This window comes from Anomaloglossus baeobatrachus, chromosome 4, assembly GCF_048569485.1.
Source record: "Anomaloglossus baeobatrachus isolate aAnoBae1 chromosome 4, aAnoBae1.hap1, whole genome shotgun sequence".
Taxonomy (NCBI): Eukaryota; Metazoa; Chordata; class Amphibia; order Anura; family Aromobatidae; genus Anomaloglossus; species Anomaloglossus baeobatrachus.
Genome location: NC_134356.1, coordinates 49,732,256 through 49,760,079, shown reverse-complemented (window position 1 = coordinate 49,760,079; position 27,824 = coordinate 49,732,256). Strand labels below are relative to the sequence as shown.

The window sequence follows — 27,824 nt, the reverse complement described above, 5'->3', positions numbered from 1 at the left end:
CATGGTAAAATAGCTGCTAGGAAACCACTGCTAAGGACAGGCAACAAGCAGAAGAGACTTGTTTGGGCTAAAGAACACAAGGAATGGACATTAGACCAGTGGAAATCTGTGCTTTGGTCTGATGAGTCCAAATTTGAGATCTTTGGATCCAACCACCGTGTCTTTGTAGAAAAGGTGAACGGATGGACTCTACATGGCTGGTTCCCACCGTGAAGCATGGAGGAGGAGGTGTGATGGTGTGGGGGGTGCTTTGCTGGTGACACTGTTGGGGATTTATTCAAAATTGAAGGCATACAGAACCAGCATGGCTACCACAGCATCTTGCAGCGGCGTGCTATTTCATCCGGTTTGCGTTTAGTTGGACCATCATTTAATTTTCAACAGGACAATGACCCCAAACACACCTCCAGGCTGTGTAAGGGCTATTTGACTAAGAAGGAGAGTGATGGGGTGCTACGCCAGATGACCTGGCCTCCACAGTCACCAGACCTGAACCCAATCGAGATGGTTTGGGGTGAGCTGGACCGCAGAGTGAAGGCAAAAGGGCCAACAAGTGCTAAGCACCTCTGGGAACTCCTTCAAGACTGTTGGAAAACCATTTCCGGTGACTACCTCTTGAAGCTCATCAAGAGAATGCCAAGAGTGTGCAAAGCAGTAATCAAAGCAAAAGGTGGCTACTTTGAAGAACCTAGAATATAAGACATATTTTCAGTTGTTTCACACTTTAATTATTTCATTCCTCATGTTTTCATTCATAGTTTTGATGTCTTCAATGTGAATCTACAATTTTTAGAGTCATGAAAATAAAGAAAAACTCTTTGAATGAGTGTGTCCAAACTTTTGGTCTGTACTATATATATTATATATAGATATAATCTATATATATAATTGCCTTATTCTGTCTGTCTATCTGTCTGTCTGTCATGCTCCGAAATTGTGTCCTTACGGTGACACAAAGCTGATTGGCCGCTGGGCTCGCCATGGCCCCGCCCCCCCACACGGATTGGCTTCTCGCCCCGGCTCTCTGCAGGCCCCGCCCCCCTCACGCAATGCACGCTCGCTCTGGCCCAACTGAAAGGGAGCTCCGATTCCCAGGTGAGTACACACACACACATCACACTCACTCTCACACTCACTCTCACACACACCTCACACATCACAACATGCTGGGATATCGCTTGCTTCTACACCGGCTCCGTCAGGATCCCGGCAGCGCCAGACATAACCTTGCGATGCTGGGATCTTGACGGAGGCCGTGAAAGCTGGTAACCATTATAAACATCGGGTAACTAAGGTCCCTTAGTTACCCGATGTGTATCATAGTTACCAGTGTACACCGGCTCACACTCACTCTCACACACACCTCACACACACATCACATCGTATCCACACATCAAGGTCCTGCAGCTGCGGAACATACACACACATAACAGCACACACACACACACACAAATCAGATCACACTCACACACACCTCACACATCACATCGCATCCACATACTCACAACATCCTGGGATATCGCTTGCTTCTCGGTGGCGATACTGTGCAGTTGTGAGCTTCCAGGACCTGCCGGGGGATCACATGGCCAGAAGCATGTGATATCCCCGGATGTTGTGAGTATCAGCGCGTATGTGCAATATCGTCAGTGTGTGTGTCTTTGTGTGTGAGTGTATGCGATCGGGTGTGTGTGAGTGGATGCGATCGGGTGTGTGTGAGTGGATGCGATCGGGTGTGTGTGAGTGGATGCGATCGGGTGTGTGTGAGTGGATGCGATCGGGTGGGTGTGTGTGGGTGTGTGTGAGTGGATGCGATCGGATCTGTGAGTGTCGGCAGAGGAGCATGGCGTGCTGGAGGAGGCTGAGAGGACAGAGGCTGATCCTGGGGAAGGCTGGGATGGGGAGGCTGATGCTGGAGACGGAGAGGCTGATGCTGGGGACAGAGAAGCTGATGCTGAGGACAGAGAGGCTGATGCTGGGGACAGAGAGGCTGATGCTGGGGACAGAGAAGCTGATGCTGCGGGAGGCTGATGCTGGGGACAGAGAGGCTGATGCTGGAGACAGAGAGGCTGATGCTGGGGACAGAGAAGCTGATGCTGGGGACAGAGAAGCTGATGCTGGGGACAGAGAGGCTGAAGCTGGGGACAGAGAGGCTGATGCTGGGGACAGAGAGGCTGATGCTGGGGACAGAGAGGCTGATGCTGGGGACAGAGAGGCTGATGCTGGGGACAGAGAGGCTGATGCTGGGGACAGAGAGGCTGATGCTGGGGACAGAGAGGCTGATGCTGGGGACAGAGAAGCTGATGCTGCGGGAGGCTGATGCTGGGGACAGAGAGGCTGATGCTGGAGACAGAGAGGCTGATGCTGGGGACAGAGAAGCTGATGCTGGGGACAGAGAAGCTGATGCTGGGGACAGAGAGGCTGAAGCTGGGGACAGAGAGGCTGATGCTGGGGACAGAGAGGCTGATGCTGGGGACAGAGAGGCTGATGCTGGGGACAGAGAGGCTGATGCTGGGGACAGAGAGGCTGATGCTGGGGACAGAGAGGCTGATGCTGGGGACAGAGAGGCTGATGCTGGGGACAGAGAGGCTGATGCTGGGGACAGAGAGGCTGATGCTGGGGACAGAGAGGCTGATGCTGGCGACAGAGAGGCTGATGCTGGCGACAGAGAGGCTGATGCTGGCGACAGAGAGGCTGATGCTGGAGACAGAGAGGCTGATGCTGGAGACAGAGAGGCTGATGCTGGAGACAGAGAGGCTGATGCTGGAGACAGAGAGGCTGATGCTGGGGACAGAGAGGCTGATGCTGGGAGGAGAGAGGCTGATGCTGCAGGTAGAGAGGCTGATGCTGGCGCAGCATGGCGGATGGAGCACCTTTGGGAGTGCGCAGCATGGCGGATGGAGCACGTTTGGGAGTGCGCAGCATGGCGGATGGAGCACGTTTGGGAGTGCGCAGCATGGCGGATGGAGCACGTTTGGGAGTGCGCAGCATGGCGGATGGAGCACGTTTGGGAGTGCGCAGCATGGCGGATGGAGCACGTTTGGAAATGCGCAGCATGGCGGATGGAGCACGTTTGGAAATGCGCAGCATGGCGGATGGAGCACGTTTGGGAGTGCGCAGCATGGGGGATGCAGCACGATGGGGAGTGCGGAGTATGGCGGATGGAGCACGTTTGGGAGTGCGCAGCATGGAGGATGCAGCACGATGGGGAGTGCGGAGTATGGCGGATGGAGCACGTTTGGGAGTGCGCAGCATGGCGGATGGACCACGTTTGGGAGTGCGCAGCATGGCGGATGGAGCACGTTTGGGAGTGCGCAGCATGGGAGATGGAGCACGATGGGGAGTGCGCAGCATGGCGGATGGAGCACGTTTGGGAGTGCGCAGCATGGGGGATGGAGCACGATGGGGAGTGCGCAGCATGGCGGATGGAGCACGTTTGGGAGTGCGCAGTATGGCGGATGGAGCACGTTTGGGAGTGCGCAGCATGGCGAATGGAGCACGTTTGGGAGTGCGCAGGATGGGAGATGGAGCACGATGGGGGGTGCGCAGCATAGGGGATGGAGCACGTTTGGGAGTGCGCAGCATGGCGGATGGAGCACGTTTGGGAGTGCGCAGCATGGGGGATAGAGCACGTTTGGGAGTGCGCAGCATGGCGGATGGAGCACGTTTGGGAGTGCGCAGCATGGGAGATGGAGCACGATGGGGAGTGCGCAGCATGGCGGATGGAGCACGTTTGGGAGTGCGCAGCATGGGGGATGGAGCACGATGGGGAGTGCGCTGCATGGCGGATGGAGCACGTTTGGGAGTGCGCAGCATGGCGGATGGAGCACGTTTGGGAGTGCGCAGGATGGGAGATGGAGCACGATGGGGGGTGCGCAGCATACGGGATGGAGCACGATGGGGAGTGCGCTGCATGGGGGATGGAGCACGATGGGAAGTGCACACCTCCCCCCAACACACACACATGCGCGCACTGCACAACACACCACACCACACACACACACACTGGGAACCACAAACAACTGCCCTACACAGACACCCACACACACAGACAACGCTGCACACACAAATATACGCACATACCGCACAACACGCACATTGCACAAAACATACCTCCCCCCAAAACACACCACACACACACAAACTGCACAACACACACACAACGCTACAGACACACAGCGCTCCACAAACAACGCAACACACAAACAACACCGCTCTCACCCCCCATCACACCCAGACAACATCCAGAACATGTACAGCCCCTACACAAACACTTGGTAACTACACACAACAACATATATATATATATATATATATATATATAACAAAAATCATACATGAACTACACAATACGTAAATTCTAGAATACCCGATGCGTAGAATCGGGCCACCTTCTAGTTGTGTATATATTTATATAGTATATATTAGTGATAGCGCTACCATGCACTTGAATAGGAGCTGACCTTCAGCACCTGAGAATGGCCACGAGGTATGCAGTGTTCCCCAACCCTCAGACTTCCAGCCATGAACAGTGCAGGTTTTCAGAATTTCCTTAATATTGCACAGGTATAGGAATTATCACCTGTGCAATTCTAAGGAAATCCTGAAAAAATGAACTGTTGGTGGCTCTTGACGGTGGAGTTGGGGAACACTACAAACACTTAATTGGAGAACGTTTTGGGTGTCGGACCCTGACTAATTTGATAATGTTGTCCTATAAGACAACAAATGGATAGACTTGGTCTAACCGCCAAATAGAAATGTATACTCGGAATAAAAAAGTATTATATTTATTAAAAAGTTTGTTTAAAAGAACTGAAGTCCTCAGTGATTGATTCCTTTTAATGTATAGCTGAAAAGATGGTAATAATAGCAGCTTTCGAGACTGCTCAGGTCTCTTCATCAGGCATGGTTTAACAAAATCTGAAGAGTCACATATTTATACACAACAGAACATAGAATAGTGCAGTAAAAAAAAAAGTTATGTGAAGCAGAACTATCACTATGGCAAGGGAGCAAACTGTTGTGGCCATAAATATTTGTTGTGGTTCACAGATAAGCAGTGTGAAAGTTTTATTGTCCTCTGAGTGGGGTCTGGTCAGGGCTGTGATGCCCCCGGAGGCTCTGTGGAACACATTTCTTAATTGATGTAAAAGATATAAATCCATGTGACACAATCATTCCTGCTTTGAATGTGTCAAAGGTCATCATGAGTTTGTATTACCATAATCTCCTATCTCTCTGGGACTTGAAACTCCCTTTCAATACCAGCGATTTCATGGCCATGATGCTGTGGTCGGGGTTACAAAAATGTTTGGCCACAGGTAGATCCATCCTTTTTTCTCGAATTGTGTGGCGGTGAGAATTCATCCTTGTCCTTGTTAGGGTGAACTCTTAACCAGAGATCACTAGTTGCCTACTGCCTGGCCTAATTGGTATAGACCAAGTGCATGCGTAAAGAATTCACACCAGGCACAGTCGGATATGAAATCTCTTCTTGGTCACAGTAAAAATGGGAGCCAAAAGAGAGAGAGAGAAGAAGCATGCGTCCTCTTGATATAGCCTGGGGGCGTACACAAGTTCAGATATGCCCATTTAGTGGGACAGTTCATGGGCTAGCCAATGGGGAGATCCGTGTTGCTGTTGATGCGTGGGTCTGACTTCAGTGGATCAATCCATGGTGATGGTGATGGGAGGGACGTCATCTGGTGGATCCATGCTGATGGTAAGGTCTGTGAGGTCATCGTGGGCCATCTTGGCTTCCTCTTAAGACTGACTGACTTATGTATAGAGAATTGATTTAACCCCATAGCGACGGCCTAACGTCTCAAGACGTCGGAAAAACAGGGTACTTATTCTGTTCCGACGTCTTGAGACGTCAGGCCGGAAAAAGCTTGTAGCGCCCCCCAGTGACGAAAAATCTCGGGGGTTTCAGCTACCGGAGGTAGCTGAGACCCCCAAGATTATGAATCGGGGTGTTTTTTTTGGACCCCGTTAATGCGATCGCCGGTATACACCGTATACCGGCGACAACATTAAAAAAAAAAAAATGGCCGGTAAAATTGATTTATTTCTCATCTGACGTGATCAAACATGTCAGATGAGAAATAAATATGAGCCCTTAGTGCCCCCAAAGCCCCCGGTACCGGAGAGTCCCCCCACCACCCCTACCCCCCCTCTGGAAAATCCAAGATGGCGCCGACGCGCGCTGAAAACTGCAGCCGCCGCCGGCTCTGCATTCATTTCCCTCCGATCTGAAATGATCAAACATTTCAGATCGGAGGGAAATGTCCTCCCCCTGACCCCTCCTCCGGGCCACCGGAGATCTCTGGTCCCCGGAGCCCCCTCCGGTCTCCAGAGCCGCCTCCCCCCTCCCCCCTCCGGAGCGTGGAAGATGGCGGCCGCATCCATCCTGCTCTTTCTGCCGCATGTGACACGTCACATGCGGTAGAAAGTTGTCCCGCCGTCACCCCCCGTCACCCAGCCCAGCCCCGCCCCCCCCAGCCCCCGGTCTTACGTTACCTGTCTGCTGGTGATCCGTCCCTGCGATCACGCCGCCTGCTTCTTGAAAGCTGGCGGCGCATGCGCAGACAGCGGCTGTCAGCTGGATCCCTGCAAGCAGGGACTCTGACGTCGCTGCTACACAGGCTGCTGCACTGTGGACCGGGGGAGGGTGAGTATGGTAATCTGCAGCCACACTCCTCACATGGAGAGACTGCTGTTCTAGAAAATGGGGGGTACGTTCTGTGAGCGTGCCCCTCATATTCTAGAATAAGGTTACTGCAGGTCACTCTGCCCTAGGTTGGACCGGGGCAGTGTGAGTGCAGTATTCTCAGATTACTGCACCCACACTGCTCATGGAGAGCTTGCTCTTCCAGAAAATGGGGGATACGTTCCCTGAACGTGCCCCCCATATTCTAGAAGATCCAGAGTCGGCGTGGGACCTCCAAAATGGATTACAGCGACCGAAATTTATTTATTTTCAATAAATTGGTAAAAGAGGAATGTTTCGGGGAGTTTTTTTTTCAAATAAAATTTTTTTTTGTCTTTATTTTTTTCTATTACTTGACTGGGTTAGTAATGTCGGGTATCTGTTCAGATGCTGTGACATCACTAACCCCAGGGCTTGATGCCAGGTGACATTACAGCTGGTATCAACCCCATATATTACCCCGTCTGCCACCGCACCAGGGCGCGGGATGAGCTGGAGCGAAGCGCCAGGATTGGCGCATCTAATGGATGCGCCACTTCTGGGGCGGCTGCGGCCTGCTATTTTTAGGCTGGGAAGAGTCCAATAACCATGGCTCTTCCCACCCTGAGAATACCAGACCCCAGCTGTCCGCTTCACCTTGGCTGGTGATCTAATTTGGGGGGGACCCCACGTTTTTTTTTTTAAAAAAATGCCTGGGAAGCCCTCCAAATTGATCACCAGCCAAGGTGAAGCTGTCAGCTGTGGTTTGCAGGCTACAGCTGTCTGCTTTACCCTAGCTGGCTATCAAAAATAGGGGGGACCCCACGTCGTTTATTTTAATTATTTATTTTTTGGGGGGCTAAATACAAGGCTAGGCACCCTTTAGTGCCACATGAAAGGCACTAAAGGGCGCCAGCTTAGAATATGAAGGGGGGTGGGACGTTATATTTGTTTGACATCTATCCATTCATCCATTGTAGCATTTTAGGCTGTGCGCCCACAATCGGGATTTGCAGCGTTTTGGGCGCAGAGTGTTTTCCCTGCGTCCATAGCGCTGCGTTGTGCAGTAGAAGCACAGTGGAAGGATTTTTAGAAATCCCGTGCCCACTGTGCTTCTTTTCTCCGCAGCATACACTGACGTGTGGCGCAGCTTCCCGAGCCTCAGCATGTCAATTTATGCTGCGGAGATGAGTGTTCTCTGCAGGTAGCATAGAGCTCCACAGCGGCCTGAACCCAAATCGTGGGCATGGGCAGCTGCGTTCTCCCGTGGACAACACTCATATCTCTGCAGGAAGGCTGACACTGTATACTAGACGCCGTGTCGCTGGATCATGGCCACATAGCCTAAAAGTGAGACATTTGTTGCTACAGCAACATTTTTGTGAAGTACCTGTGGATTCAAAATGCTTACTATACTCCTGAATAAAATCCAGTTTCCAAAATGGGGTCACTTGTGGGGGGTTTCTGCTGTATAGGTACCCAAGGGGCCCTGCAAATGTGACATGGTGCCCGCAATTTATCTCAACTTTTCCAGAATTCAAATGGTACTCCTTCCATTCCAAGCCCTCCCATTTATCCAAACAGAGGTTTTTGGCCACATGTGGGGTATCCCTGTGCTCATAAGACATTGGATAACAACCTGTTGGGTCCACGGTTTGTTGTTGTCTCTTGAAAAAGTGAGAAATTTGATGCTGAAGCAACATTTTTGTGAAAAAAATGAAAATTTTCAATATGGCAACCTAAGCTTATCAAATTCTGTGAAGTATTCGTGGATTCAAACTGCTCACTATACACCTAGATAAAAGCCTTGAGGTGTCTTGTTTCCAGAATGGGGTCACTTGTGGGAGACCGCCACTGTTTAGGCACCTCAGGGGCTCTCCAAATGCAACCTGGCGTCCGCTATTGATTCCAGCCAATTTTGCAGTCAAATGGCACTCCTTCCCTTCCGAGCCCTGCCATGCGCCCAAACAGTTGATTTCCACCACATATAAGGTATCAGCATACTCAGGAGAAATTGCACAATAAATGTTATGCTGAATTTTTTCCTTTTACTCTTGTTAAAAAAAAAAGCTACCTGGTTGAAATAACAATTTTGTGGTAAAATTTTTTATTTTTTTTTTCATGGCTCAACGTTATAAAATTCTGTGAAGCACCTGGGGGTTCAGGGTACTCACCAAACATCTAGATAAATTCCTTGAGGGGCCTAGTTTCCAAAATGGGGTCACTTGTGCGGGGTTTCTGCTGTTTAGGTACCTTAGGGGTCCTCCAAATGTGACATGGTGCCCGCAATCTTTTTCAGCCAAATTTCCTTTCCAAAATTCAAATATTGCTCCTTTCGTTCCAAGCCCTCCCATTTGTCCAAACAAAGGTTTCAGACCACATGTGAGGTATCACCGCGCTCATAAAAAAGTGGTTAACAAACCTTGAGGTCAAATTTTTGGAATTACCTCTTGAAAAAGTGAGAAAATTGATGCTAAAGCAACATTTTTGAGAAAATTATTAAAATTTTCAATATGACAACGTAACGTTAACAAAATCTGTGAAGTACCTGTGGATCTAAAATGCTCACTATACCCCTAGATAGAAGCCTTGAGGGGTCTAGTTTCCAAAATGGTGTCACTTGTGAGGGATTTCTTGTGTTTAGGTACCTTAGCGGACCTGTAAATGCAACATGGTGCCCGCAATCTATTTCAGCCAAATTTGCTTTCCAAAATTCAAATATTGCTCCTTCTGTTCCGAGTCCTCCCATTTGTCCAAACAGAGGTTTCTGACCACATGTGGGGTATCGGCGCGCTCATAAGAAAGTGGGGAACAAGTTTTGGGGTCCATTTTGTTGTGTTATTTCTTCTAAAAGTGAATAAATTTGGGTTAGAGCAACATTTTTAGGTAAAATTTAATTTTTGCTTTTTTTCATTCCACATTGCTTTTGTTCATGTGAAGCACCTGAAGGGTTAATAAACTTCTTGAATGTGGTTTTGAGTACTTTGGGGGGTGCAGTTTTTATAATGGTGTCACTTTTGGGTATTTTCTGTCATCTAGGCCTCTCAAAGTCACTTCAAATGTGATGTGGTCCCTAAAAAAATGGTTTTGTAAATTTTGATGTAAAAATGAGAAATCGCTGATAAACTTTGAACCCCTCTAACTTCCTAACGAAAAAAAATTTTGTTTCCAAAATTGTGCTGATGTAAAGTAGATAAGTGGGAAATGTTATTTATTAACTATTTTGTGTCACAGAAATCTCTGGTTTAACGGTATAAAAATTCAAAAAGTTGAAAATTGCTAAATTTTCAAAATTTTTGCCAATATTCAATTTTTTTCATAAATAAACGCAAAAAATATTGTCCTAAATTTGGTACTAACATGAAGTCCAATATGTGACGAAAAAACAATCTCAGAATCACCGGGATCCGTTGAAGCGTTCTAGAGTTATAACCTCATGAAGTGACACTGGTCAGAATTGCAAAATTTGGTCTGGTCATGAAGGTGAAAATTAGCTCCGTCACTAAAGGGTTAATTGAACACACTTCTCACAGTGCTCTATGTCCAGAGGTTAACCAAGTATTTCATCTTATGGCTCTCCTCAACATCCTGAGCTGTTGTTCTGTCTCCCCTACATACAGACCCCCAGTTGGACATTTGGTACATAGAATTAAGTACACCCCATTAGTTGTGTTGGAGCTGAAGGTTCCTGGGATCTTGTAGTCCTGATGTGATCTGGGCATCTTTATCTTGTCCGTTGTCAGTATAAATGGACAGGTCTTACATTTTTTCTGGTTGCAGGGGAGTGTTCCTGATGTTGTTGGAGAGGACAGGGAGCTTCTGACAATGATGCTTCTTAGATTCGGGGGCTGCCTAAAACACAGAAGTGGGGGGTCTGGAAAAATAGATTTTAATCGGGCATCTTTTTGCAGTAATGGTTGTAGTTTCCGTGCAGCTCCTCTAAACACCTCCAGATGTGGATTGTAGGTGATTACAAGAGGTACAATCGGATATGTTCCAACACTACAGATAGAGACAATCACCTTGAGGGCCTCAGAAAGACCTTTCTGAATCAAGGCTACCACCCAAGAACAATTGAAAACCAGATTACAAGAGCCACCAGAATATCAAGAAGCTATCTCCTACATTATAAAACTAAAGAAGAAAACAACTGGGTCCCTCTTGAAATCACCTACAATCCACATCTGGAGGTGTTAAGAGGAGCTGCACGGAAACTACAACCATTAAGGTACCGTCACACAAAACGAGATCGCTAGCGATATCGCTGCTGAGTCACCGTTTTGGTGACGCAGTAGCGATCCCGTTAGCGATCTCGTTATGTGTGAGATCTACCAGCGATCAGGCCCCTGCTGTGAGATCGCTAGTCGTTGCAGAATGGTCCAGGCCATTTTTTTCAAAGGCGAGGTCCTGCTGGGCAGCACACATCGCTGTGTGTGACACTGTGTGACAGGGTCACAGTGACTGCTGAGATCGTTATACAGGTCGCTACTGCGACCTGTATTGTTCCTGCATCGTTGGTAAGGTCTGACTGTGTGACATCTCACCAGCGACCTCAAAGCGACTTACCAGCGATCCTTATCAGGTCACATCGTTTTCGGGATCGCTGGTAAGTCGTTGTGTGTGACTGGGCCTTTACTGCAAAAAGATGCCCGATTACAATCTATTTTTCCAGACCCCTCACTTCTGTGTTTTAGGCAGTCCCCGAATCTAAGAAGCATCATTGTCAGAAGCTCCCTGTCCTCTCCAACACCAACAGGAACATTTCCCTGCAACCAGAACAAATGTAAGAACTGTCCATTCATACTGACAACGGACAAGATAAAGATTCCCAGATCACATCAGGACTACAAGATCCCAGGAACCTTCAGCTGCACCACAACTAATGGGGGTGTACTTAATTATATGTACCAAATGTCCAACTGGGGATCTGTATGTAGGGGAGACCGGACAACAGCTCAGGACAAGGATGGATTCTCACCGCCACACAATTAGGCTGCTTTCACACCTCCGGTTTCTGCAATGTGGCACACTCCGGCACTTTGCAGGAAAATCGCAACCGTTTTTTTTTTGCTGCCGGTTGCGATTTTCCTGCATAGACTTTAATTAGTGCCGCATTGTGCCGCATGGCCTTGCGTTCCATCTGGTTTTTGCCGCATGCGGCAGATTTAGCCGATGCGGCGGCCGGATGGAACGTTGCCTGGCACGTTTTTTCGTGCGGCAAAAAAACCCGCATCGCGCCGCATTCGGCCGATGTGGCGCATTTTTCAATGCATGCCTATGGCGGCCGGATGCGGCGCGATGCGGCAATAACCGCATCCGGCCGCCGCATGCGGTTTTTGCCACTGCGCATGCTCTGTAGCATGCCGCAAGCGGCAAAAACCGGACTGGCCGCAAAGGAAAAACTTATGCAAAGGATGCGGTGTTTTCACCGCATCCGTTGCATAGCTTGCACAGCCGGATTGAGCCGCACAGCTCAAGCCGGATGTGTGAAAGCAGCCTTAGAGAAAAAAGGATGGATCTACCTGTGGCCAAACATTTTTGTAACCCAGACCACAGCGTCATGGACATGAAATCGCTGGTATTGAAAGGGAATTTCAAGTCCCAGAGAGATAGGAGATTATGGGAATATAAAACTTATGATGACCTTTGACACATTCAGAGCAGGAATGAATTTGTCACATGGATTTATGTCTTTTTACATCAGTTAAGAGATATGCACCTCAGTCCATCCGAGGGCATCACAGCCCTGGACCAGACCCCAATCAGAGGACAATAAAACTTTCACACTGAACTGCAGCAATATTTATGGCCACAACAGTTTGCCCCCCCTGCCATAGTGATAGTTCTGTTTCATATAACTTGTTTTTTTTTTCACTGCACTATTCTATGTTCTGTTGGGTATAAATATGTGACTCTTCAGATTTTGTGTTATATTGAGCCTGATAGAGACCTGAGTAGTCTCGAAAGCTTGCAATTATTACCATCTTTTCAGTTATGCATTAAAAGGTATCAACCACTGAGGACTTCAGTTCTTTTAAACAAACTTTTTTTATCTCTACCGAGTAACACGGTACAAAAGATATATATTTATTAGCGCAGTTACTTCGGAACAACAGATGAAAGAATGAAAAGATCTTGGATCACTAATAAAGAATTAAGAAGAATACACACGTAGGACAGAAATCACCAAGGTTTCAGCTGTACCCAGCCTTTATTAAGGTGTCCCGAAATACAAGGATACTTCTTTTGAGATATTAAAAGGGTGGTTCACTACTCTGCAGTGGTGGTCACATCCCTGTAAAACTAATAGGGACAGCTTCTCCTTCTGCTTCTTCTTCTGTATTTTCTGCTTGTGAGGATTGTGTTTTAGGAATAAATAATTCTATTTTTTGGAGAGAGACAGGACAAGAAACATTGTGCCATCGACGTTTTACGGCTGTGTACAGCAGGACGAGATTAGCGCGCTGTGCGGCGCTGCTGTGTGCGGCTTAACGATCGCTGCCGTACCTGCGGAGAACATGCGGGATGGTAATAAAGCGTGGAGCGAGATCAGTGTGCGGTTATCAGAGGCTGAGAGTAAACTTGGATGCAGGAGCACAAACGTGCGAGCGACGAGACGAGGCAAGACACATCGGATTCTGAGCACATCCCGCCCAAATCTATACCAGCCCCTGAGCTCGGGTTACAATAGGACATTGAAAAAGTGGCAAGAAGAAAAGAAAGCGTAAGGCAAAGTCACATTACTTTACATCATTTATAAAACTGTGATTAACCCCGTCCGGTTAAGACCAATTTCATATTTGCTTCTATTTTTTTGCTTTTTTTTTTAATGGTGGTTACTATACAGTGTGTCCACCCATATCCTGTCCACCGCCATTAACTTGAGAACGGCAGCAGCTATAGGCATAGAAGTGGTGTCTAGGTATAGTAAAGTAGCCATGTGCTACGCAATGAAACCACCTATAGCGCCACCTGGTGGAAAACAACGGAGTTAGCATTTTTATCTCGAGAACGGAACGAGATAGAGAAAAAAAGTGAATTACAAAGTTGCAGGGCATCATCAATTCAATTTTTTTCCTCTATATCGTTCCGTTTTTGAGATAAAAATGCTAACTCCATTGTTTTGAACCAGGTGGCGCGATAGGTGGTTTCATTGCGTAGCACATGGCTACTTTACTATACCTAGACACCACTTCTATGCCTATAGCTTCCGCCGTTCTCAAGTTAATGGCGGTGGACAGGATATGGGTGGACATACTGTATAGGTAAATTAATTTCATATTTTACGTTTCTAATAGCCACGATCTTTTTTAAAGGCCTATCAGAGAGCAGACTTCTATAGATACAGCAATACTAAACGTGTTTTTTTTTTTGTTTTTTCCTTTATTTTTTTTTCTAATCACTTATTTTTGGAATCCCCCTAGGGATTGAACCCACAATAGTCTAATCACTTGCACGATACAATGCAAAACAGTACACACACAGTAAGAATGATGATCTCCTATGGGAGTACAAAGATGGCAGTGATAGACACAGCCATTTTAACCTATCGGCCCCCTGCAATCTCTTGAGTTCGCTCCATACACCCACACCAGGCATAGGACATATATAATACAGTTAGGTCCAGAAATATTTGGACAGTGACACAATTTTGGCGAGTTGGGCTCTGCATGCCACCACATTGGATTTGAAATGAAACCTCTACAACAGAATTCAAGTGCAGATTGTAACGTTTAATTTGAAGGTTTGAACAAAAATATCTGATAGAAATTGTAGGAATTGTACACATTTCTTTACAAACACTCCACATTTTAGGAGGTCAAAAGTAATTGGACAAATAAACCAAACCCAAACAAAATATTTTTATTTTCAATTTTTTCTTGCGAATCCTTTGGAGGCAATCACTGCCTTAAGTCTGGAACCCATGGACATCACCAAACGCTGGGTTTCCTCCTTCTTAATGCTTTGCCAGGCCTTTACAGCCGCAGCCTTCAGGTCTTGCTTGTTTGTGGGTCTTTCTGTCTTAAGTCTTGATTTGAGCAAGTGAAATGCATGCTCAATTGGGTTAAGATCTGGTGATTGACTTGGCCATTGCAGAATGTTCCCCTTTTTTGCACTCATGAACTCCTGGGTAGCTTTGGCTGTATGCTTGGGGTCATTGTCCATCTGTACTATGAAGCGCCGTCCGATCAACTTTGCGGCATTTGTCTGAATCTGGGCTGAAAGTATATCCCGGTACACTTCAGAATTCATCCGGCTACTCTTGTCTGCTGTTATGTCATCAATAAACACAAGTGACCCAGTGCCATTGAAAGCCATGCATGCCCATGCCATCACGTTGCCTCCACCATGTTTTACAGAGGATGTGGTGTGCCTTGGATCATGTGCCGTTCCCTTTCTTCTCCAAACTTTTTTTCTTCCCATCATTCTGGTACAGGTTGATCTTGGTCTCATCTGTCCATAGAATACTTTTCCAGAACTGAGCTGGCTTCATGAGGTGTTTTTCAGCAAATTTAACTCTGGCCTGTCTATTTTTGGAATTGATGAATGGTTTGCATCTAGATGTGAACCCTTTGTATTTACTTTCATGGAGTCTTCTCTTTACTGTTGACTTAGAGACATATACACCTACTTCACTGAGAGTGTTCTGGACTTCAGTTGATGTTGTGAACGGGTTCTTCTTCACCAAAGAAAGTATGCGGCGATCATCCACCACTGTTGTCATCCGTGGACGCCCAGGCCTTTTTGAGTTCCCATGCTCACCAGTCAATTCCTTTTTTCTCAGAATGTACCCGAGTGTTGATTTTGCTACTCCAAGCATGTCTGCTATCTCTCTGATGGATTTTTTCTTTTTTTTCAGCCTTAGGATGTTCTGCTTCACCTCAATTGAGAGTTCCTTAGACCGCATGTTGTCTGGTCACAGCAACAGCTTCCAAATGCAAAACCACACACCTGTAATCAACCCCAGACCTTTTAACTACTTCATTGATTACAGGTTAACGAGTGAGACGCCTTCAGAGTTAATTGCAGCCCTTAGAGTCCCTTGTCCAATTACTTTTGGTCCCTTGAAAAAGAGGAGGCTATGCATTACAGAGCTATGATTCCTAAACCCTTTCTCCGATTTGGATGTGAAAACTCTCATATTGCAGCTGGGAGTGTGCACTTTCAGCCCATATTATATATATAATTGTATTTCTGAACATGTTTTTCTAAACAGCTAAAATAACAAAACTTGTGTCACTGTCCAAATATTTCTGGCCCTGACTGTATGTCCTATATTGGAAAGGGGTAAAAGGGGTATTCCAGTGAAATGATCACCTATCCCAAATAGGACTGCAGCCAGAAGGAGCACAATAGAATTCAGGTCATACATGTGACCTGCTGTTCCATACAAAGCCCATGGCACCGCTGCAGACAGTCACTGCACTTGGGTATCTTCATCAGTGCCTTAGAATTAAAGTAACCTGTTAGTAGGAATTTACTACTAAAACTAGTAGTATAGCTGCATTAGTCTAAAAATAAATGTAACACTCGCGGCCAGTGTAGGGGCAGTGGAATTACTGGACTTGCTTGACCACAGGGGGGACCCGGACTTACCCCTTAGTGGGAGGGTCTTAAGTAAGCACCCACCCTGAGGCAGATGCCAGGTGCCACTACCAGGGCAGTGACCAGGACTGTGGCTGCTGACTCCCAGGGCAGGTGACTGACTCAGGAATAGCCGGGTACAGGTAGGGTGACTGAGGCAGGCTGGACAGGGGGTTTGGACAGGAATGGTGGCCACGGCAGGGAATGATAGTTATCGGAAGGCAGACTCTGGTACAAGTGACTGACACAGGGGTAACGGGACCTGACAACTAAGTAGACAGACAGGAGACTGACTAACTAGGAGCATGCGCAGGCACCTCCCCTAATGGGAGGGTGTCTTAAATGAACAGTGCCTCACAGCCATAGGCTGACAGGCATTTCCGGGAAATGGCATGCCGACCCTTTAAGAGAAGTGTTGGTGCGTGCGTGCGCTAGTCTTAGGCCTGTTTCAAGCATCCGACATTTCGCCGGATCCGGCACACTTCAGTACAGTGTAATAGAGTACAATGGCATTGCGGCAGCCTCCGGTCAAATGCTGTCATGTCATGAGTGTGCCAGATCCGGCAATCCGGCGAAATGCCGGACGTATGAAACGGGCCTTAGGTGAACTCCCGGGAACCCTGTGCGGCATGTACAGGGCCCAGGAGGGGGAAGGAGGCAGCAGAGCACGTGGGAGGCCACATGGCAGCAGGGGAGAACAAGACCCAGCTGGGGCGGTGAGTAAGCCGGCATCCCTGCAGGGACACCGGCGCTACAAATAATACCAGTCTCGTAGTAATCCGATGTGCGAGCACCAAAAAATTGCAATTTAAAGCCACACGCAAATTAGCCTGGAAGTGCATTGGAGGCGTGTTGATGTATTGAGTATTCCATTGACACGCCCCAAATGCACTTGCAGGCTAATTTGCATATGGCTTCAAAACGAGATTTCTCGATGCTGGCACATCCGAATACCACACAAAAGACGTCATTTTAAGTCCTTGCCGTGAGCACTGACCTGTATGTCATCCTCTTTGGGAGGTGGGCTGGCATGATGCATGAAGATGCGTCGTGGAAGGCTTCCGATGTGCTGGGAGAAGCATTCCTCCATCTGCTGATACACCAGGTCATGTAATCTTTGTACTTCTTGCAGCTCCTCGCCCTCCAGCTTCAGGTCCACCAGGTACTCTATCTCCGCTTTGTGGTATCCATCTAACAGGCCCCTTTGAAGAACCCGGAAACGTCTTGTGCCGACTGTCTCCACCAGTGACCGACCATCTGGCAAGTAGTCCAAGTGCTGGATCTCCAGCATACACCCGTAGTCTGAAAAGCTGTACAAACCAAGAAAATCATTGATGAAGGATCAATATTAGACAATTAAGAGGACCTGTCACCATAAATATCGTGCATTATGTGCAGATATCAATTCCGCTATCCTCCTGAATCCGGCGTTGTTTTGCTTTTCTTTCTATGCCTCTCCGTTCCTGAGATATGGCCATTTCTGCCCTAGTCTTTTCAACAAAGTGGGCGTGGTGCACAAACACTTCCATAGAGGAGAGTTAAGAACCACACCCACTTGGTTGAAAAGACTAGATTCACATACAGGAAAGAGGAGGCCATATCTCTGGACTGGAAAGGAGCAGGAACAAAAGAAAAACATCGCCGGATTCAGGAGAACATTGGCATTTACACCAGGTAAAACGACGGCATATGTATGACAAGTAACAGGTTATCATTAAAGGGGTTCTCCATTTTATAATGAGTATCTCATTGTCACAAAGAGATTATTGCAGTCATTGGCAGCTGTCATGGTGGCGTCAGGTTTTGTGGCAACTACAGATTTTGGCTCTCTGCCTGCTAACTTCTTTGAGGTCTGTCATCAACACAGGCAGACTCGGGTGTCGACCCACAGACTTGTAGTTTATAGGCAGGCTAGCAAGAGTTAATCACTCACTTTCGCTCCCCTTCTATATATGCTGGCTGGACTATTCTATTAATGCCAGCTATAGCTTACCTATACTGGTCTGGTGAGGTTATCCAGACTTATTGGTGGCTGTTGTGCATATTTACTGTGAGCGGTTGTAGAGTTAACCCTTGCTGCCTTTTTCTTGCTACCTTCCTGCCTATGCTTTTCTCCTTAGTCTCATAGGGGTACTTTGCACGTTGCGACATCGCTACTGCGATATCGTCGGGTCAAATCGAAAGTGACGAACATCCGACGCCAGTAACGATGTCGCAACGTGTAAAGCCTAGATGCGTCGATAAACGATCGCAAAAGCGTCGTAAATCGGCGATCTGTGTAGTGTCAGTCATTTCCATAATGTCGGTACGATGTTGTTCCTCGCTCCTGCGGCAGCATACATCGCTGTGTGTGAAACTGCAGGAGTGAGGAACATCTCCTACCAGCGTCCACCGGCAATGCAGAAGGAAGGAGGTGGGCACGATGTTTACGTCCCGCTCATCTCTGCCCCTCCGCTTCTATTGGCCGCCTGCCGTGTGATGTCGCTATGACGCCGCACGACCCGCCCCCTTAGGAAGGAGGCGGGTTGCCGGCCAGAGCGACCTCGTAGGGCAGGTAAGTGCATCTGAAGCTGCAGTAGCAATAATGTTCGCTACGGCAGCTATCACAAGATATCGCATGTGCGACGGGGGCGGGGACTATTGCGCTCGACATCGCTAGCCGATGCTAGCGATGTCGCAACGTGCAAAGTAGCCCTTAGTGTTTGTCCCTGTGAGTTTACAGTGTGTCCTAGTTTTGGCTTTCCCCTGTCTGTCTTAATCTGTGTTTCCATATTCTCCTGCCCCTTCCTTCCCTGGTGGGGTAGCAGATTAGATCTGGTCAGTAGAATAGTAAGGCATGGGACTCCGGCGCCTCCACCTTCAGGGGTAATTTGGAAGTCTGGGATAGTCTAGGGCTCCCTGGTGTGAGGGACAGTATAGGAGCCCCTTGTCCCTCACTACCTTAAGTCACATCGTGACAGTCGTAGTGTTTGTGGAAAAAAAGGATTGTCTCAATTTTCCTGTTGCGCCTCCACAGGGGACATGAAGTATGACCGTGTCCACTCAGATCAATGGGTTGCCTCTGAAACGCAGGAACAAGACAGGTCCTCTAGAGGTACAGAGGACATATTTAGCCCCTACTTTAGCTCAGGGATCGAATTAGAGAGGGGAGTAAACTACAAAAAAACAGCTACATTAGCCATTCTGAATTCAATCCTGGCAAATTTTTAGAGGGAATAACCACCAAACTTACTAGAATTCTGACCCTTAATGGGTGGGTTGAAAAAAGAAGAAGAAAAATGAAAAAAAAAAATTAAAAATAAATATTTAGACTATATATATATATATATATATATATATATATATATATATTATATATTTTACACATATACATACATACATACATACATACATACACACTCCTTTAAATATAAAAATAATACTTTAAATACTTTATATACCGTATCTTTTGTATTAAAAGACACACTTTTCCTCTCAAAAATTTGGGAGGAAAATTAGGGGTGCGTCTTATAATCCAAATGTAGCTTACTGGGAGTTGCAGAATGGGCGCTGTGCTGGCTGAGGGGGCTGTGTGGAGTAAGGCGATAGTCCGGCGGGTGTCCCATATGCTCTGTCGGTGGTGCAGGCTTCAAATAATTGCGCCCAGAGTCAACACATGCGAAGATGGAGCTCTCGGCTCAAGATCTCATCTGCACACGTGCTGCCTCCAGTCCATTGATCACCCAGCAGCGGACTTGAGGAAAATGGCGGCCCGGAGGTGGCGCGTGCGCAGATGAGATCTTGGCTTGTCATTGAGAAAATAGCTCAATCTGTGCACGCGCTGACTCTGGGTGCCATTTCTTTGAAGCCTGCACCACCGAGAGAGCATCTGGGACACCCGTTGCACCGCCTGCAGCATTGCCCTACTCCACCACTGCCCTTGCTTCCTGTGACCCTGCTCCACCACCACTGCTGCCAACCCTCCCCCATCCCCATCCCGGTAAGACAACACCAGCTTATAAGACAGACCCCATTTTTTTTTTTAACCTTTTTTCGGGCGCGTCTTATAATCCAGTGCGTCTTATAAAACGAAAAATATGATCTATAGTTGCCGTATTTGTCTTACTGTATAGCCGTTTGCAAGAATATAGTCATAAAGGGTCTCGGATTGGTACCTTTTGCCGCTTTCATATAAACACATCCCAAAGCTCTTAGTCCCAGCTTCTAGGCAGCGGCGCATCATGAGGCGATAACGTGGTTCAAACACATGGAGAGGACACGGGACTCCGGGGAAGGCCACGGTGCACACGAAGATTGGCACGTTGCTAACCAGGCTGAAACCAACCATAATGATAAGTGAGTCAGTGACGTTTATGTGGCGTTAGACATCGTAGAGTGTTGCGAGAGCGTCCTTCATGAAACAAGTCAACACATCATCCAATTATTAACAGGAAGTTTTTATTTTTATGGGAGACTTTTTGTATCTAGAACAGCTTTTATTTATAGTAAGTACAGCTCTTACCTACACTACTTGTATGCTGTTAAAGGGATTGTCCACTACTAGAAAACAGTTTTTGTCCGCCCAATGTCCTTGATAAAATAAAAAAGAAGCCAACTTACCTCCCCAATGCTGATTTAGTAGGTAAGCATGCTCTTTTTTTCTTTTTTAATTATTTTATCAAGTAAACTAGGGTTTTGTTTAGTAGTGGACAACCCCTTTAAAGAGGACATGTGACTTAAACATGCATCGTTTTTTTTTTTGCTTGGTGTAAATGCCCCTGTTCTCCTGAATCCAGCATTGTTTTTCTTTTGCTTCTGCGCCTCTCCTTTCCTGAGATTGTCAAGAGAGGAATTTTGGGTAAAGATAGCTAATGGTATCTTCATACAGGATATCCAGAGACGGTGCCGTATTAGCTATATATATCAGAGCCGATATTAATGAATCAGACAATGAATACATGAGACATGTTCTCCTTGAGCCAGCGTCACCAACTGACTTTCGTGTATTCAATAGATCCAATTATACAGTATGCATCAATAATCCTGAAGCCAGAACACAGAACTTAGGGAGGATTCTACTCCCCAATTTCTCCCAGCATGTTATGAAACACATCTTTGTTCGTTAAAACATTCTTTCTGTGTGAAAGCTACTGATAAGACTTTTGCTCATTATTATAAAACTTTCACTGTTTGTACATCTTTTCACTTATCCTTGGTAACCCCTTCACGACTATACAGCTTATGGGTCTATGCGATGGCTACATAGACAGACAGATAATTATGCAACTACATCTATATTTTGTTTATTTACATACACAGTTATTCTTATTACGTTTAAACAAAAAAGCTATAGCTCAGACCACCTCCACAAGATATGACCACTTCTTCCCTGAATGTAAACCTAGCCTTGCTAGCCAAGAGGGCGTGGTCCTCATCTCTCTTCTATGGGTGTCTTCATGAGGATCAAGCCTCTTTGTCTAACAAGACTACAAAGAAAAGGGGGCTCTATCTCAGGAACGGAGAGGCGCAGAAACAAAAGAAAAACAACGCCTGATTCAAGAAAACAGCGGCATTTACATGATATAAAAACATTTACATATTATTGGTAAGTGACAAGTAATAATCAGTTCAGATGGGATATACCACAAAGAATATTTATCACCTTTCCATCATGTAAAAATGATAAAATAGCTGGGAGGAGGGATTCGACTATTGAACTCCCCAGCGAACACTAGATGAGGGTCCTGGAGACCCCTGTGTGAAAGAAGCAGAAGTCATTCATGGGCAAATATTTTTTAAATGTAACTTTAAGGGTACTTTAATATGAGACCACCACTTGTTCTATATACTGCAATACCAAAGTGGGATTTATAGAAACACCAACAGAACAGCCATTGAAAATTCAGCAGCCCCTTAAATAGGGGAGGGGGTCTCAAAGTCCGGTGTGAAATAATTGGTAATCATTCATTTAATGGGGTACACCGGACCAGTTCTCCCCTATATTTATACATCTTATAGATAAGTGATTAGTGTTGGGAATGTGATAAATCCTTTCATCTGCCACCAATGGAACCTAATTCAGATTTTCTGCTTTATGTGACCAAACTCAACACTTCTATCCGGGTTTATATAAGAGGCCTTTTTCCTGTGGAGGTGGCCATAGGCATAAGCCTCATTTGCCTAAATGGTAAATCCAGCATTGGAAGTAAGAGATTCAGGAGGGGAAGTCATCATACATTTTACACCAGAAAACTGGGTAATACAAGTCGCAAAATTTTGTGTTTATTTATTACCTCCTCTGATACTTAAAAAAAAATAAATAATAATTTAAAAAAAAAAAAAAATATTACGCATTAGTGGAGTGTGGCAAGAGGGGTTCAACTTAAACGTCTGACTGTGTAGCGCCGGCGTCTCTGCACGATGCCGATTTACTCACCGCCCCGGCCGGGTTGCGTCCTCCCCCGCCCTACCCCCGTCACCCATGTGTGCTGCTGTCTCCTTCCCCTCCCGGGCCCTGTGCATGCTGCAAGGTTCCCAATACTGCACATAAGATAGGCATTCATGCACCTGCCCTCCTCTTAAAGGACCGGCATGCTATTTCCAGAAAGTGACTCCAAGCCTATGGCTGAGAGGCACTATGTATTTAAGGCACTCTCCCATTAGGGGAGGTGCCTGTACAACAAATTCAGTTAGTCAGTATACCAGGCTGCTAGCTAGTTGTCAGGTCCTATTAACCCTGTGTCTGTCTCCTGTACCTGCCTTCCCATACCTGTATATCACTGCCATGCCCACCATTCCTGTCTGTACCCGTCTGTCCAGGCTGCCTCAGTCACCCTGCCTATACCTGAGTCCATCTCCTGTCCTGGGGGTCAGCTACCACAGTCCTGGTCACTGCCCTGCAAGCGGTACCTGGCGTCTACCTCGCAGTGGGCGCTTAGTAAAGCCCCTCCCACTCAAGGGTAAGCCCAAGGTCCCCCTGTGGTCCAGTGGGTCCCCACTCGCTGCCTCTACACCGGCTGTGAGAGTTACAGACAGATCCTCTAATAAAAGGGTTGACCAGTACTAGGACAACCCCTTTGTATTTCACTTATTTCCCTCCGTTAAAATAAAAGGCTCTGTACTCACCTCCTGTTCCAACGCTGTTGGTAATCGCGGTTCGAGGGTTCACGTGACACTGCGACATCACGCGAGCGCAGAGTCCAATCACTGCCGGCTTTTCTCACCACAGCACTGGAACAGCACCAGAACAGGAGGTGAGTACAGGGTCTTTTATTTTTAGTAGGGGAAACAAGTGGAATCAGAAGGGGTTGTCCTAGTAGTGGACAACCCCTTTAAGAAATTAGGTTTAAGGTTTGGATTTGTTCATGTTTCTGGTCTGGAGTTTGTATTTGTTAACGTGATCTGGTCAGGGGAGGGTCTGTATGAAGAGGGTCTAATCTGGGGTAAACAAGTGGAATCAGAAGGGGGTGCTCTAGTAGTGGACAAGGCCTTTAAAGAGTTAGGCTTAAGGTTTCGATTAGTTCATGGGTTCTGGTCTGGAGTTTGCATTTGTTTATGGGATCTTTATGTAGGTGGTCTAATCTGAGGGAAACAAGTGGAATCAGAATGGGTTGTTCTAGTAGTGGACAGCCCTTTAAGGAGTTAGGTTCAAGGTTTGGATTTGTTCATGGGTTCTTGCCTTGAATCTGCATTTGTTTATGGTATCTGGTCAGGGGACTATATATAGGGGTCTAATCTGAGGGAAACAAGTGGAATCAGAGGAGGGTTGTCCACTACTTAAGAGGCGTATATTATAGCAGAAATGACTAGAGAACATTTTTTTTTTACTCTGCCCAAAAGAGGTGCCACATTTACCTAGAGGCTGAGCTTTTTCCCGGGGATATCAAATACATAAATCTAGATACAAAAATTCAGCTACCAATCAAAAAAACAAAAATAATCAAAAAGTTCTGTATAATGTCACCATTAAATATTGATAAATATCAAAAAGCCCTTGGTGAGAACCCACAGTGATTCAAAACAAAAAGGGATGGTAACCAATTCATAATAAAATTGTGTTTTTATTTAAATCATTAAAAAAATAACAATAATATTCATAAAGAAAATAACAGACTGGACCAAATTCCCAAATAAACTAGCAGTCGTTTCACAGGTTATAAAGTGCGTAGTGCAATGACCAACTGTATAATGAACGTGAGTTTCAAGCGCTGTTTTCTTCAGGGGGTGCCCTGTGAGGAAAAGAATGCTTGAAACGCACGTCGGGGTATTGCGGCACGCAGGACTCACTTTGACCATCTTAAAGGTATAGTGTCCCCATATTAACTTTACATATCATGCACCTTATATTTATTGGGCATTATTATTTTTAGCCCGGGGAACACCTTGCGCACATATTTAAGATATATATATATATATATATATATATATATATATATATATATATATATATATATATATATATATATATATATATATATATATCTCATCTTAAATATGTGTGCAAGGTGTTCCCCGGGCTAAAAATAATAATGCCCAATAAATATAAGGTAGATCAAAAAAATTGGTCTGCACTCTGACCAGTGGGTGGTGGTGCAAGTTAAAAATGGGTTCAATCCAAGATAATAAATAAATTCACTGCACTCATAGATTGTGATGCAAAAAGTTTTCCAAATTTATTGAGGCGACTGTGAAGTCATTCCGACGTTTTCGACCCCGCCTGGGTCTTAGTCAAGAGTCGCTTCAAGATGGGTGCCTGGGATATGGAAATTTGAGTGTGTTAATAGCGTTTGGTAGAGAATACCTTGAGGATAAAGGTCCTGGGTTTAGATACATCATATCTCCAGCCACAGCGCTGCTGCGCTGGCTAAACCCAATACCTTTATACTCAAGGTATTCTCTACCAAACGCTATTAACCCACTCAAATTTCCATATCCCAGACATATATATATTTAAGATAGTCAAAGTGAGTCCTGCGTGCCGCAATACCCCGACGCGCGTTTCAAGCATTCTTTTCCTCACAGGGCACCCTCTGAGGAAAAGAGCGCTTGAAACGCACAGTTGGTCATTGCATTACGCACTTTATAACCTGTGAAACCGCTGCTAGTTTATTTGGGAATTTGATCTAGTCTGTTATTTTCTTTATGAATATTTGTTATTTTTTATTGATTTAAATAAAAACACAATTTTATTATGAATTGGTCACGATCCCCTTTTGTTTTGAAACGGTGTGGGTTCTCACCAAGGGCTTTTTGATATTTATCAATCAAAAAAACAGTTTGCATTAAGAACTTGCACTGGAAAAATAGAAGCACGCTCCTGATTAGCCGCAGTGGTCCACAATGGCGAGAAAACCCCATTACCGTCTGTTGCTATATCACCTGGTGCCGACAAGATCTGAGCCCATGACCAGCCCAAACCGCAGACATCAGAGGGACGTAAATTACATACAGGTGGAGGAATCCTCATTTTCAGGCCCCAAAAGGTCAGGAGAAGCACATTAATTACGGCAGAATTTCTAAGGGCAAATTTCTAATTCCACCTGCCGAGGCTGTATATCAGAGGAGTAATTACGGAGGGGTCCACAATTAGTGATCTCTGGTATCCTGGTAAGCTGCTCCCGCGATAGTAATTATCTTTTTCTTCAAATTGACTGTCTCATTCATTTTTCGAGAAGAAAAGCGCAGATCAGAACACAACGGCATTATTGTGCGGCAGACGTAGTAGGTTTTCATTTCTGAAAATGTTAACGTTTCTGTCCATTTAACGTAGGAATATCATGGCGGGACATATTTGTAAAAAAATAAAAATACATTTTTAGTCCGGTTTTACATGTATGATATTCATAGTTGGAGTATGGACTGTGGTGTCAAGAGCTGCCATGGGTTTCCTAAAGGGGGCTTTACACGCAGCGATATCGCTAGTGAGCGTACCCACCGCCGTCGTTTGTGAGTCATGGGCAAATCGCTGCCGGTGGCGCACAATATCGTTCAGACCCGTCACACGGACTTACCTGCCTAGCGACGTCGCTGTGGCCGGCGAACCGCCTCCTTTCTAAGGGGGAGGTTTGTGCGGCGTCACTAAGCGATCGCCCAATAGAAGCGGAGGGGCGGAGATGAGTAGCCGTAACATCCCGCCCACCTCCTTCCTTCCTCATTGCCGGCGGCTGCAGGTGAGCTGTAGTTCGTCGTTCCCGGGGTGTCACACGTAGCGATGTGTGCTTCCTCGGGAATGACGAACAACCTGCGTCCTCAACAATCAACGATTTTTTAAAAGGAACGACGTGTCAACGATGGACGATTTGGTGAGTATTTTCCATCGTTAACGGCCGCTCGTTGGTGTCACATGCAATGACGTCGCTATTGATGCCGGATGTGCGTCACTGAATCCGTGACCCCGGCGATATATCGTTAGATACGACTTTGTGTGTAATGGGGCCTTTACCCGAACTCATTGGACTTAATACTTGTGAAGCTGTTGAGCTCAGGTCACGATACCTGCGGCAGCTCTAGACATCGCAATTCATAAATGGACCGTGGACACTGGATGCATAAGACCAGCCTAAAAACATAATTTTGACAAAAAAGAATGCTCTTGTGTATACGGTGCTTGTTTAGTGCCGTGTATACAGCAATCAAGAAGACAGAGATGGTAATAAACCTACCATATGACAGTTTCTTAGGCCCCCTTCATACGTCAAAGATTGCGGTATGTTTGGCGTCCATTTTCATACGTACCGGAAAAGCGGACATACGCTGACCCATGAAAATCAATGGGTCTGCGCACACGTCCGTGTTTTCTCAAGGACTGTGTGTTCCGCACAGAGACAAGTTCGTTTTTTTACGGCAGCACTGATGTCACATGGACCACACACTGATGTGATCCATGTGACACATACCGGAGAAAGCACATGTCTTTGATCTAAACTGATTTTGTATACTCACCTGTCTCCAATGCTGCGGTCTTCGGCGTTGCTATCACTTGCTTCAGTGCCCGCTCATTATGCTCATGAATATTCACTGCACTGCGGACCCAGAAGCAGCAGCAGCAGCACTGGAGACATCACCACGGAGTGCAGCACCTGGGACAGGTGATTATAAAGTTCCTGCTCTCCGTGTGCGATCACAGATTGCACACGGACAGCACACGTGTGCCAAACTCACAGCATATGGATGGGCTATACACACCTTCAACACGGCTGTGCAAAGCGTCAGTGTTTTGCATGTAGGTGTGAAAGAGGCCAAACAGCTAAATCTCCGAGTTGGGGTTGGGATCAGTCCAGAAAAAAAAAAAAAAAAAGTTCACAAAATATACACTTTATATTAGAACAGACAATATATTAACATTGGCTAACTTTTGACCATAAGGATTGACTCACTTGGACATCTCGGCAATTTCGGTAAGATGAACCTGCTTCCTGTCAGCCATCTCTGAAGGGAATATGGTGGTCATGAGATCCTGCAGGAGAGCAGTGATGGGATAAGACCCCGTACTCAGATACTGCGAAGGAGACGATCATACAATTATTAACAGACGGAGTAGTGCAGGCAGGATGAGATGAACACCAATGACAAA

The 27,824-nt window shown here is 46.3% G+C and overlaps 1 protein-coding gene across 3 annotated transcripts in view; it reads right to left on the bottom strand.

The window, feature by feature from the left end:
• LOC142301195 (LON peptidase N-terminal domain and RING finger protein 1-like) overlaps positions 1-27,824 on the bottom strand; it is a 114,418-nt gene that overhangs the window by 22,694 nt on the left and 63,900 nt on the right. For 2 of the 3 annotated variants that reach the window (XM_075342221.1, XM_075342222.1), the window contains exons 8-10: positions 27,628-27,749; positions 20,428-20,586; positions 17,271-17,583 (exon numbers count right to left, since the gene is read on the bottom strand). In XM_075342221.1, coding sequence (XP_075198336.1) covers positions 17,271-17,583; positions 20,428-20,586; positions 27,628-27,749 — 594 coding nt within the window. Of the gene's footprint in view, positions 1-13,103; positions 13,196-17,270; positions 17,584-20,427; positions 20,587-27,627; positions 27,750-27,824 lie in introns of those variants that run through there. The other variant, XM_075342223.1, reaches the window with a different exon arrangement.